General features: G+C 38.4%; 3 protein-coding genes across 3 annotated transcripts in view; 2 read left to right on the plus strand and 1 right to left on the minus strand.

Moving 5' to 3' along the window:
- Positions 1-643, minus strand: part of C922_00142 (hypothetical protein) — a gene marked incomplete at both ends in the record, with an annotated part of 2,615 nt that extends 1,972 nt beyond the window's left edge. The window contains one exon of the mRNA XM_008815759.1: positions 56-643. Coding sequence (XP_008813981.1) covers positions 56-643 — 588 coding nt within the window. The remainder of the gene's footprint in view (positions 1-55) is intronic.
- A 1,162-nt stretch (positions 644-1,805) lies between these two features.
- On the plus strand, positions 1,806-3,854 carry C922_00143 (hypothetical protein; the record flags this gene model as incomplete). Its single annotated transcript, XM_008815760.1, has 1 exon — positions 1,806-3,854. One exon carries the CDS (start codon positions 1,806-1,808, stop codon positions 3,852-3,854), a length of 2,049 nt encoding a protein of 682 aa, XP_008813982.1.
- A 2,668-nt stretch (positions 3,855-6,522) lies between these two features.
- C922_00144 (hypothetical protein) lies at positions 6,523-11,937 on the plus strand (the record flags this gene model as incomplete). The annotated part of the gene is made up of 15 exons (XM_008815761.1): positions 6,523-6,573; positions 6,682-8,079; positions 8,242-8,348; positions 8,574-8,756; positions 8,869-9,036; positions 9,205-9,298; positions 9,474-9,602; positions 9,742-9,858; positions 10,060-10,269; positions 10,375-10,443; positions 10,610-10,819; positions 11,081-11,200; positions 11,383-11,466; positions 11,600-11,740; positions 11,917-11,937. 15 exons carry the CDS (start codon positions 6,523-6,525, stop codon positions 11,935-11,937), a joined length of 3,102 nt encoding a protein of 1,033 aa, XP_008813983.1.
- Positions 11,938-12,303: the final 366 nt, after the last annotated feature.

The following is a 12,303-nucleotide window of genomic DNA, read 5'->3' on the forward strand; positions in this document are numbered from 1 at the left end:
AATACTTGCCACAGTTTATTTCACCATGATGTGAAAAGAAATCATTTAAAATGACGTTCAGCTGTATAAGTATCTTTAGGAAGTGTGAGAAAAAATCCTTGTTCCCAGGAAATTTCCTCTTATTTTTAAATATCTTGAATTTGCTGTTCGCATAAGTTAGCAACGAATCTATGTCAAACATGTGAACATATTCATCGTAATGTTTGACGCTATTTATGTTGATGATTTTTTGTTTTCTTTTATTTTGCCTCGCTGCTTTTTCTATTTTGTCAAGATAAACATTAAATAAGTTGTACTTCTTTAAGCTTTCCCTGATTCGTTTTTCCCTCACTTCTTCGCACGCGTCAGTGGGGCTATGCAGGTTTGTTTGTTGTTTTGTCTTTTCAGATAGGCTTCGATTCACAGTATGTATGAAGGCGTCCTTTATATGTTTTTCGTGGTCCGCGCACGACGTCCTATCTTCTTTTTTGCTTCCTCCCGATGCGCTTTGTTCGTGACGCGCAATGGAGTAGTTTCTCTTCCCATTTTTACGAAGCCAACCGGTGAGGGGGTATTCCGCGGCGGCTCCTTTGTCTCTGTATAGACGGGCTATTACTAATTGTACGTAGGTCTTTCCACTTTTTTGCACATTTGCAATTCTCATAATATACACATGTTCGGGGAAGGGTGCAGATAAATACGCATAGCCAGTATACCTCTGATGTGACAATAATATGCATATGTATTTTTTTCTTCTTTTCCTATGTATAGGACGAACTGTAGATGTTAAAATGGCAGCTCACCAAAAGGGGCGTGACAAGCCCTAGGGAGAAAACAAATGTCCTGGATTTTTTTCATTCCTCGCTGAACCCTACTTTTTTCTCTTTCAGCACTGACATATATATATACTCCTAATTTTATTAACTTGCGACTTTGGCATAATTCAAAAGTGGTTTTTTTTTGTTTACCCTTTGTTCCCCTCTTGGTATAATACTTCTTTTTTACAACTTTGTTCCCATTTCTTTTTTGTATGCCCCGCTTCTGTTCAGTTGACTGCTTTATTGGCTAACCTTTGTGGTGTGACAGGATATGGGGAGAGGGTGAAGCACAGCGGGGGTACATTAGAAATCGAAATGCATTAAAAATAAGAAGCTAGGAAAAATAAGAATAAGATATGCAAAAAGAGCGGAAAAAATAAAGCTACTACTTTTTTGAATAATAAATTCACGAACGAGCGCACAAAAACGACGGACACACACGGGACGAGCAGCGGGATATTTCAAAAGAGTACCGAAATAATAGATCATTATTGGCAACAAAGGAAAAAAAAAAAAACCGAGAAAAAAATACCAATGTAAAGCCATTTTATTGTTCATTCTGAGCGAAAGGAAAAAAAAGAAAAAATTTTTTAAGAGAGAAAACAGAAGAAGGAAAAAAAAAAAATTGCTATACAATCAATATAATCATCAAATAATCCACAATTATGCAATTTTTCCATAGCGTAAAGCGAAAACACATTTGTTCCCATATGTACGTGTGCCAAGGCAACATAGAAATGAACAGTAAGTTAAACTATTATATTATTAAGGTGAACAAGAAACATATGCATAGGAACAGGTATCCAGGAATGAATCAACTAAGGGGTAAACGAACTGACATTCCAAGTTTAACAAAGAAAAGAGGGCTCATTTTTTTTAAATTGCACAAATTTGTTTAGAGGCATGGTAATAAGAAATAAAATTCTGTTTGAATTAAAGACAGTTTCTATCCCCTCAGAGAGGAAAAAGGAAAAATTACAGTTACAAACTAGATATACGCGCTAACTAATGAGGACGAACAAATCCGTTGGGAGTAAGAGAAGAAAAAAAGGGCAAGATGTAGGGGGCGAGTCGGACGAAAGCTTCATCGACAGTGTAGAGGAGGAGGAGATGGCGGAAGCAGAAAGTGAAGAAGATGTGTTAGACGCGGAGGAGGAGGAAGAAGAAGAAGACGGTGAAGAGGGGGACGAGGATGACGTGGAAGACGTGGAAGACGGCGAAGAAGACGAAGAGGACGAAGAAGACGAAGACGGTGAAGAAGACCAAAATGATGTAGAGAACGAAGAGGATGAAGAGGACGAAGACTACGAACTGAAAAATTACGGAATAGCACTTGAAATGCCTAAGCGAAAGAACAGAGGAAAAAACCTGAAAAAGCTAATTGGGGAAGACTTAGAAAAAGATGAAAAATTCTGGAATGATAGCATTTGGGAGGAAGAAGAAGTAGACGAGGAGTACGTAAATTCCGAAGGAGAAGAAGAATACATAGATGTAACTGATTCTGATTTTGACGACGATGAGGATGAGGTGGACGATTACGACGAAGAAGAAGCGGAGAGAAATGAAAAGGAACTAGATGATGAAGAGATAAAGCGGAAGAAGAAAAAAATGTTTTCCTATTTAGAAAAATTAAAAAAACAAACGCATAATCATGCGTTAAGGCATAAGCTAATGAAGAAGGCGAAGCATTACGGAAGGAAAGCGCCTGGTGGGAAATATAGGACTGCTCTCCAAGGTGTGAAACACAAATCGGGGAAGAAAAAAAAGGGAGAGGGTGAGGAAGAAGCAACACAGGCGCTAAAAATCGAAGGGATGACGAAGAAACAAAAAAAAGTTGATAGCTCCTTTGTGGTGTTTAATAGATCTACTAGAGACACAACAAGACAGAAAACGGAGCAAATACAAAAGCTCTCCGAATTGAGAAGAATTAAGAGGGAAAATCGTTTTAAAAAAATATACGAAAAAAAAAAAAAACAGAAAAGTACACAAAGAGAAATGACAAGGGAGGAACGATTAGAAGAAGCAAAAATAACCGAGCAGTACAATTTGCAATCCCTTTTACAGTTACAAGCCTGGGAAGAAGAGAAAAAAAAATATATTGAAAATAAGAGAATTATTTATCATAGACCGAAAAATGCTTTTATTAGTTATTCCTATTCGAAGGATAAAACATTTCCATCGAGCGAAAATTTGAAATATGAACTCGATTTATATTATGTGCAAGACCCAGCACAAATGGCCAATACCACTCTGAGTGGAGGTCTCCTAAACGCCCCCGATAGTAACACTAGCATGGCGCAAAATTATGTGAACTGCGACAATGTCGTTGTAGAAAGTAATAGGGATGTAGACCAAGTTAATTCAGCATCCCTAGTAAGAGGCGATATAGTTAAGGAGGAAAATAGATCACCCAATGGGGAAGAAGTTCCTGATGATGTGAGCGATGGGAGCATAAAAAGAAAAAAAAGTGAAGACAATCAGGTGTCAAAAGAATGCGAAGACGATAGTGATGCGAATAGCAAAACAGAAATGGAGAAATCAAAACCAATGCAGCCTATTCAGTTGCACAATTTGGAAAATCTGGATAATCTGGATCAGTGCGAAGATTTACACATAGAATATTTAAACGAAAATGATGAAATAAATTTTGGAACGCACACAAAGGATAATAGGAAAACCGTAGGTGATAACGTTACAACGGTAACAAGAAAGAGGAAAAAACTTAAAACGGACAGGGAGGAGAGACAAATATATATTGTCACCGATTCGAACGAGCTAAATATGTACAGCAATTATAACAATTGTAAGGAATATCTGGAAGGAGTGAGAAATAAAAATAACCTATGTGCAATCACCAATTTAGAGGGCAAATATTTTGACCCCCTAACAAAAAAATATTATAATAATGCACAAGCGTTTAAATTGCTACGATGTTATCATCACCAAAAGATGTATGACGATGTCAACGAGCAGATATCCATGATGGTTGAACTTTTTACGAACAAGTTAACAGAAATAGAGGAGAATACAACAAATGTCGTGTTTGATAATGTTTAGGGGGGAAGGAAACGCGCACATACGTCAGGTTAGTGCCTACTATCCCTTCAACCCCATTGTGCCATGTGTGCACCTATCCTAAGCATGAAATTTTTCCAACTGTTCGCGCAAATCACTTGGTGTAGGTGTCTTGCACCAAAAAAAAAAAAAAAAGACACATGGTAGGGTAAATATGTGGTAATATGCGTCTCACCTCAGTTTTTGTGTTAATCGATTCGCCTTGGCGATTTTATGTTGCCACTTTATTTTGCTTCTACAATTTGCTGTTTTCCTTGCCCCATTTCTTTTGGTTTTTTTTTTATACACTGATCAGTGAAAGGGGCAGCCCCTCCCACATGCCCATGGCTCATTGCCAGACACGGGAGTCTCACATTTGCCTCAAAATGATGTGCACACATATGTAAATACACAGCATGGATTTCCCCTGCCCCTCTGGTAGTTTCCTCCTATCAGCTTTAATTAATTAATTTTGTTTTTTTTTTTTTTTTTTTAGTATAGTAAAATTCCTTGTCATGACCAACAACACGGCAACGACAAGTGAAAACTTCAGCAAAAGCTTCGCACGTAAAAATAAGAAAAATTGAAAAAAGCAAATTAAGTATTACGGCGACTGGGAGGTCACGATAAGTTGACCCCCGTCGTGCCTCCCAATTTTCGGTTCTTTCCAATGTTATGTTCAGAAGGTGGGAGTAAAAGTTGTTGGTGCGGCGAAATGATCAAGGAAAAAAGTAAAAAAGGAAAAAAAATTCCCTAAAATGTGTCAAATGGGGAAAATATGGAATAGTCATTTTTCCATGACACGATTTTGTAAACATGGGTGCAGGGAAAGAGGTTTCCGCTGGGGTAGCCATTTATCTGGTACTACATTTGAAGAAAACCGCGCGCAAAGCGCAATCAACACGTTATCATCCTGTAATCATTGTGTCACGCCGCGTGCCAGGAAAAACCTAATTGGGCCCTCAACAACTGGAGCGAATTTAATCAGCCTGAACAGGCGAGTGTATGACAATAAAATACCGAACATTCTACAGCGAAACTCTCAGCAAGTATGATAAGACAATCAAAATGGCAGCATGCTCAATTTTGTAAAATTGTTAAAATCACGCAGTGGCGCACTAATCGTTGTTATTAGCAAAACTGCTACATCGTTATTTTGTGTATAAAAAAGGAATTATGTGTTACTTATTATTTACCTTATCTTTCTCTGATTTTTTCTTTTTTTTTTTTTTTTTACATTGTCCATACAACTTGTCATTGTGCACCTGCTTGCCTACATCTTGTTCTGTCTGGAAGTGTGCGATCGGTTAAAAATAACAGGGAATATTTTTTACGTACAAATGTGTATCATACTTTTATTTGCTTCGATTGTCTGTTTTTCCTATTTGGCAACATTGTGTGCCAATGCTAAATGAGATTGTCAGTTAATACTGTCATACATTGCGAATGGCTAAATTTACTGCTGCTGCGAAAGATTTGCACTTGTGTCTGCGATTGCACTGCCTCCCAAATAGTTTTACAGACTGCAATTGCTACCCAATGGGAGTAATTAAGATTTAGAAATTCCTCTTGGAAACTAAAAAAAAAAATTGTAAAGCGATAAATAACGATATGTTAGCTATGTGTACGTTTATATATAGCAGGTAATTTCCAATAGGTAGTCCAATTTTACCTTTTTTTATTTTTTTTACACCCTTTTGGCACCTTCCTCCTTGGGATAAAAAAATTCGAATGTGTACAAAAGAAAGGCAGTTGGAAAAAATAGAAACATGCATAATAGATAAAAAAAAAAAATTGTGCCAAATTGAGAAAAAGTCTGTCATACTATACATGAAAAATATTCATAATTACAGCAAAATAGAGAAACCCCATTGCGACATGTCGGCAATGCAAATATCGAGAAGATGTTTCACTAGTGTGGCCACGTGCATTTAAAAAGACAGAATTGCTCCTTCCATTGATGAAACTACCTTATTACTTTGTAGCATGATTTTTCTGAATTGTTATTAAGCTATAGTTTACCTTTTTAGCAAGTTTGTAGAAAAAAAAAAAAAAAAAAAACATGAAAATTGTTACAATATTACAAGGTAGACAATAAATGGTAACTGAATTTAAAATTACAAGACAAAGTCATTCTTAAGGTTAGATCAGCGAAATACACCATATGAAAAATAAAATAACAATACAGTGAGATAGAGCAGAATGCGTGAACGATAGCAGAGCATAGTTTCCAAGGTGTAACTTCTACAGTACAAATTTAATGCATAAAATAGAAGCTCATTTTTGCATATTGAGAAAAAAAAGTACACATTTTGTCACCCTTTTCCTTTTTTCCCCCTTTTTTGTGGCAGGACCCAGAACATGTTAAGGCTCCACCTCCTAATTTTGTTATGTGTTCGTTAGAAACGAAAAAAAAGGAAAAAAAAAAAAAAAGCGAGGGGAAAAAAAGAAAGCGAGGAGAGAGAAAAAAAAAGAGAAGAGAAGACCAAGAGAAGGGGGAAAAAACTATTTTTATCGTAGCCCCTTTGAACAACGCTCAATCACGTTTGGGCGTTTGCGCATGCATGCCTCTGTATGCGCCTACGAATTGCCAGTCTTTTTTCCAATGGAGGTTTCTCCCCTCTGCATGAGAAACTTGAGCGACATCTGCGCGTAGGCAGTCACGCACCACATGGCGTTATTTGTGCTGACTCCAATTGAGAATATAAGGAGAAACGTCCCCGTGTGCTACTCCCTTCCGCGGAAACGTTTTCCACACGACGTTACTTTCTACATGCTACATGTTTATTTCATCTGTTCGATTTCTCTCCCCCCTCCTTTCGCCTTGCAGATTTCCGCCACGTATGCTCTATTCATTTTAAAAGAAGAAAATTTTGACCATACCTACTGCAACAAAAATGAACGTATAAAGCAAAGGGATACCGGCAATCGCGAATCGAGGAGCCGATTGCTGGGGGAAGACAACAATGAATTTTTTGATATCGCGAAGCTGAAAAAGTTGTTATATTTTCAGTACAATTTGGACGAAACGATAAAGAAAAAACGGAGAGAAGAGAAGAAGCTGAGGAAATTATACAAGGCTGCAAAAGCGGGTAATTTTGCAGAAACGATTAGGCATTCCCAAAAAGACACTCAACAGAATGGAGTCCCTCCTGGCGAAAAAGAACATGGTACGAAAGGCAAAAATGACACAAGCAGTGCAGGTGAAATAGATCAGGATGGGGCTGCCCAAAGAAAAGAAGACAACCCTGCAGATATGAATCAACAAACGTATGCTGACAAACAAATGAAGAATGAGAAGGGAAGAGAAACAGGAGAAATAGAGGAGATCCCCCCCCTTCAGACAACAGTAAGCGGTCCAGCAGAAAAATTCATAAACAAACACGACCATGTAGATAACACCGAAAATATTGAGAAGGAACACAAGGGGGAAAAAGTCAAACATGCTAATAATGCCCAACTGAGCAACGTCCTGCAAAGTATGGAATTTTTCAAAAAGGTGCAATCATTGAAGAGTTACTTCGGCTCCAGTGGATCGGAAAGCAAATCTTCGGACGTACCGCCTAGCGAGGAAAATCATTACGCAGATGTGGCCAAGATAAAAAATGAAAACGATCAAGTTCCACAGCTCAGTGGAGATACAAACTACAGAACAAACGACGTGGAGGGAAATAAAAAAATGGGGTCTCCAATGTCTAATGAAAATAAAGAAAAAAAAAATAATTATACAGAGAAACCTGTTTATATGTTCCCGGAAGAGGATGCAGGAGAAAAATTCAACACACATTTGAGAAGAAACAAAATTAAAGAATTTTTTGAAGTAAACGACTTGGTAAAATATCTAAAAAATATCCTAGGAATAAAATCAAACATCCATGAAAAATTCGAACATGAAAAGCTGATTGTAAAAAATTGTAACTATGAATCCTTTGGTCCAGAATTTTGCAGTGTTGATGAAGAAGCCAAGAAGATGTTATGGAATTATGAGAAAAAAAAAAACTGTGCCTTTCTCTTTATCATATTGTTTACCCTATTTTTTAGCCTACTTATACAGAATATAGTCTGCTACATAGAAAAGAGGGTCCGAAATTCCAAAGACCAATTCAGGAAGGACCTACTAAATACCGCTTTTAGGCAGATTTCGCTAATTACCATAATTAACCTCACCATATGGGGGATTCTGCAGTCGAACGTGGCAGAGGCACTCGACGAAATCATTTTCAACGATGTAAGTGGGTCACTTAAGGCAGATAGAAAATGCTCACGTGTGGCTTATACTTTACACATACGGTTGTATGTCCCCATGATGCTTCTTATCATGTGCGAAAACGTATAAACGAAATGTGTGCTCAACTGGTAATGCTTCTCTTTTGCCACCCGTCCTTTCTAGATTCTACCGCGACAAAGAAATGTTGACGAAGTATTGCACAATGTGGAACCCCTTCTGGAGATCATATTTGAGAAGATACTTTTCATCTCGATGAATTTTCTCATATGGTAAATTATGGTCAAATAGGCGGGAGGGGGACCCGCACATGGGAGTGTTGTCCCAACGTTGTTCCATCGCTCCGTTGTTCTGTTGCTCCCTTGTTGCGTCAGTTCACCTTGGAGGACATACGTAACTGTGCGAGAGTGATCAGATTGTTGCACTCTCTTCCAAGCATTATTACTGCTTCCGTTCATGGAAAATATTCCTTTTTTTTTGCTCCTCCCCTTTCGCAGCTACTCCCTATTTATAATTAACATACATTTTGTGACAAGGCGAATATTAAAATGGTTTTCCGAAGCGGACAACTGCGACATTTCGAACTTATCCAAGGAAATGAAAGAGGCCCGGAAAGGGTGCTTCAGGAATTTCTTCTTTTTCTTAAGATATTCAAGAAACTCTAAGTATTTAGCTCATCGGTAGGTTTCGGAAAGGGCCCGGCTAAGATGCGGATAAGACGCGCGGAATGCCCCCCATTCGTTACGCACTCTTTTTAACATTCGGTCCATTTCTCCCACCTCCCCCTTGTAGATACGATTTTTCCGAAAATGTCGACGCGATAAGCATTCCAGGACTAGACCCGAACGGATATTACTACTATGAATACATGAGAGCTTGCTTATTGAAGTACAACGTCAAGTTAATAAAAATACCCAACGCCGTAATCCTATTTCTGGTGTTCGCGTGCATTTCTCTAAGGTACAGACTGGTTGAAATGACAGAATCTGCCATGATGGAAAGTCCCCAACGAGTTTGTTTGCTGGAGATAGGGTGTCTTTCGCGTTTTGCTTCCTTATCACTTTACCTCCAACGCATTTTGTTCCCTTTTCGTTCCACTTGTTACCCCTTTGTCCCCCTCTCGTGTAGGCCCTTTTTTAACATACGGCTGAAGGCGGAGGTTATTTTTCTGAACTGCCTATCCCTCATTTGCATCGTGGGCTTGTTCCTGATCTTCTTCTACGTAATAGAAAAGTGAATATCGTGCTTCGGGTTCGCAAAATAATATGCACCTAAATGTACGTATGTGTGTGTGTATATATAAATATATATATAGCGCATGACTACTTCTGTCAGTGGTCTCTCGCCGCGACGCCTATCCACACGGCGGGAATCAACCCTAATTTCCCGTTTTGCAGCTGTACAAAATAGACAGCAAGCTACTGCCGAGAAACATTACGAAGTACCTACTAAATAGATACCACATTGAAACGTGCGAGCAGAGCAAAAAGGAGATCACCCCATACTACAAATTGTTGAAACAGCAGGTGAAAAGAGAAAACGCACACCACACTCAACCCCCTGACACACATACATATAGGCGTACGTATATTTAAGGATTCACATCTTATAGTAATACATTTTCCATTATGCGCCTCTCCCCTTTTTCTTTTTTCGAATGTTCAGTCTGTGTACCCCTCAGCAATAAACTATTTTCTGTACAAAACTACGTTCCCGAACAAGCATGAGCAGCTGTTTTATTTTTGGGGAAACGGACCCCGCCTAATTAACTTTATCTTCCAAGTAAGCACATGGAGAGGGTACAAGTGCCATCTCTCATAGGAGAGATTCACAGATTGAGAAGTTTTAAATTAAGCGGAGTGATGACATTATTCACGATTGAAAAATATTGCGCGGTTGTATTTTCGCACTCGTTAGTGCCTTCCTATATGCCTATATTACCCATCCTGTGTGCATTTCCACTTTTTCACTACCACCCTTTAGACCCTATGTTTCTGCTTTCTAATCATTCTCTCCTGTTGGATATTTTTGCTACGAGTTGACAACATAACGTGGTTCCAACTGTACAGTTATGGGAGCTTGGCAATATGTGTGTGCATCTTCCTCTTCTTGATTATTCTCCAGTATATCATTTATTACAACATTATGATCAGCAAAACGGGGTATTTAATTGATACGAAGCTGCTGGAGAAGGTAAGCGAGTTAAGACGCAGTGGGCGCGAGGTGGACACAAGATGGAAACAAGATGCACGCACACACCACATGACATAATTTCTTTATTCCCCCTTTCTGCGGCAGGTGTGGGAATTCGAAAGATCGGACAACATAAAGAGAATATCGGAATTTATTGACGCCATAAAAATAAAGGTGCTCCTCTCATGCGCTGCCTTTTTGTTGATGTGCTACATCAATTTGTCGATTTGTTTTTTCATTTTTTTTTTATCACAACTGCTTCGTTTTTTTTACCCTTCCTATTTTGCTTCCCTATTATTGCGAACATTCATGCGCTGTATTTCCCTCCCCCCATTTGTAGTCCACGTTACATGCCCTGAAGGAGGGCGGCGAAGTTTTCTGGAGGCAGCTCCTCATTAAATCAAACACAGTGCCGTCAAATATACAGGAGAAAATGTTTAGCATATGGGTCGGCTTGGATGAAGAAAACAGGGGAATTATAGACTCCGCGAAAATTCTTAAATTTTTAAAATCGCAAGGAATTAATCTGACGTCGGAGAACGACATCAAGGTAATGCTACCAAATGGAAGCGAAACAATATAAGCTTTAAAATTGGGAGTCTTGATTGGGGCGCCAAGATGAAATAAAAATGGGTGCTCTTGCTGTGCTCAGTATAATATAGCACAACACAGCATAGAATGGGTTTCTGTATCAATTATGGTGCGAAAAGCTATACCGTCGGTTATCGCCCCCCTCACACACACACCTTTCCCCATTTGTGAGAATTGGCCACCACCTTCCTTTTTTTTTTTTCATTCCTTCCTCTTGTAGGAATTCCTGGAAGTGTTCGACAGGAACAACAAAAAAGGCCTAAACCAGGAAGAGTTTTTTGTTCTCATTATTATAGTGAAGCAAATTTTGGTTGAACTGTTGGATATTAACGCCGTTCAGGTAAACAGAGCAAATTTGAGCACAAATTAGACAAAAAAAAAAAAATTGCACATCGGGATAAATTATGTGCATCATTCTTGGCAACCACCATTACATTTCCGCAATTAGCTCACATCTTTGCCTACGAAAATGCACCCCCTCCCCAATTAAACATCCACCACCTGTTCCACCTCAACCCACAGTCGCTGTTCGAAGAAGTGTATGGAATCCCATGGAATTCGCTATCGTCCATTGATGTGAACAGCTTAAAAAGAATCTTAACAGAGGTAGGGAAGGAGGCCAGTTCTATCTTGTTTGAAAAATAAGCCTCTTAAATTGTTACACCTATCCGCATATTTCCCTTGTCCACTCAACTGTAATGACTACCTTTTCTACCCGTTTTGATGCTTTCCTTTATAGCTAAATTTGCAATGGCCACATGGAAAAATCCGCAATCTGATTGACTTTGTGTGCGAAAACAAGAAGACGAAATATGTCAGTGCAGAATATTTCATAAAGCAGCTGATCAACATCGAAGAAGTGACTTTGCAGCCCTTCCACGTAATGATGCATATGTGTGCTCTGCGCAGTGTCTGTATAGGCCTCTACGAGTCCACGCACACTTCGGCTGCATATTTTACTCCTAATGTAAAAAATGTTACGCGTACAGGTAAACGAAGTAAAATAAGTAACCCCATTTTGATGCAAATGTTTTGCCCTTTTTTTTTCTCTCTCAGTCTTCCTCGGATACAAAGTAAAGATAAAGCTAAGGACGTAAACACTACACCCGGTTTTTTTGCTTATCTCCCAATTTATCTCTTTTTGTTATAAAGTAGCAAAAAAAAAATGTTTCTATTAATTGTGGGGGTTACAAAAGTCAGTCGATTCAAGATGGACTAATTGGATCACCAGTTTGATTAAATTTTCCTATTTCTTTTTTTACCATTTGAGGGGGATTATTTACTGATTTTGTTTAGTTTTTATTTTTTCTTTTTCCCGTGCTACATAAGATAGGAAAAATGTGCGCGTGAGGAATTCTGTAATTTTATTTTTTATTTTTCAGTTTTTATTTTTAAAATTTTGATAGGTATTTATGTTATAGCTTGTTTTTTTTTTTTCCTCTA

The sequence above is a fragment of the Plasmodium inui genome (assembly GCF_000524495.1).
Source record: "Plasmodium inui San Antonio 1 unplaced genomic scaffold supercont1.1, whole genome shotgun sequence".
Taxonomy (NCBI): domain Eukaryota; phylum Apicomplexa; class Aconoidasida; order Haemosporida; family Plasmodiidae; genus Plasmodium; species Plasmodium inui.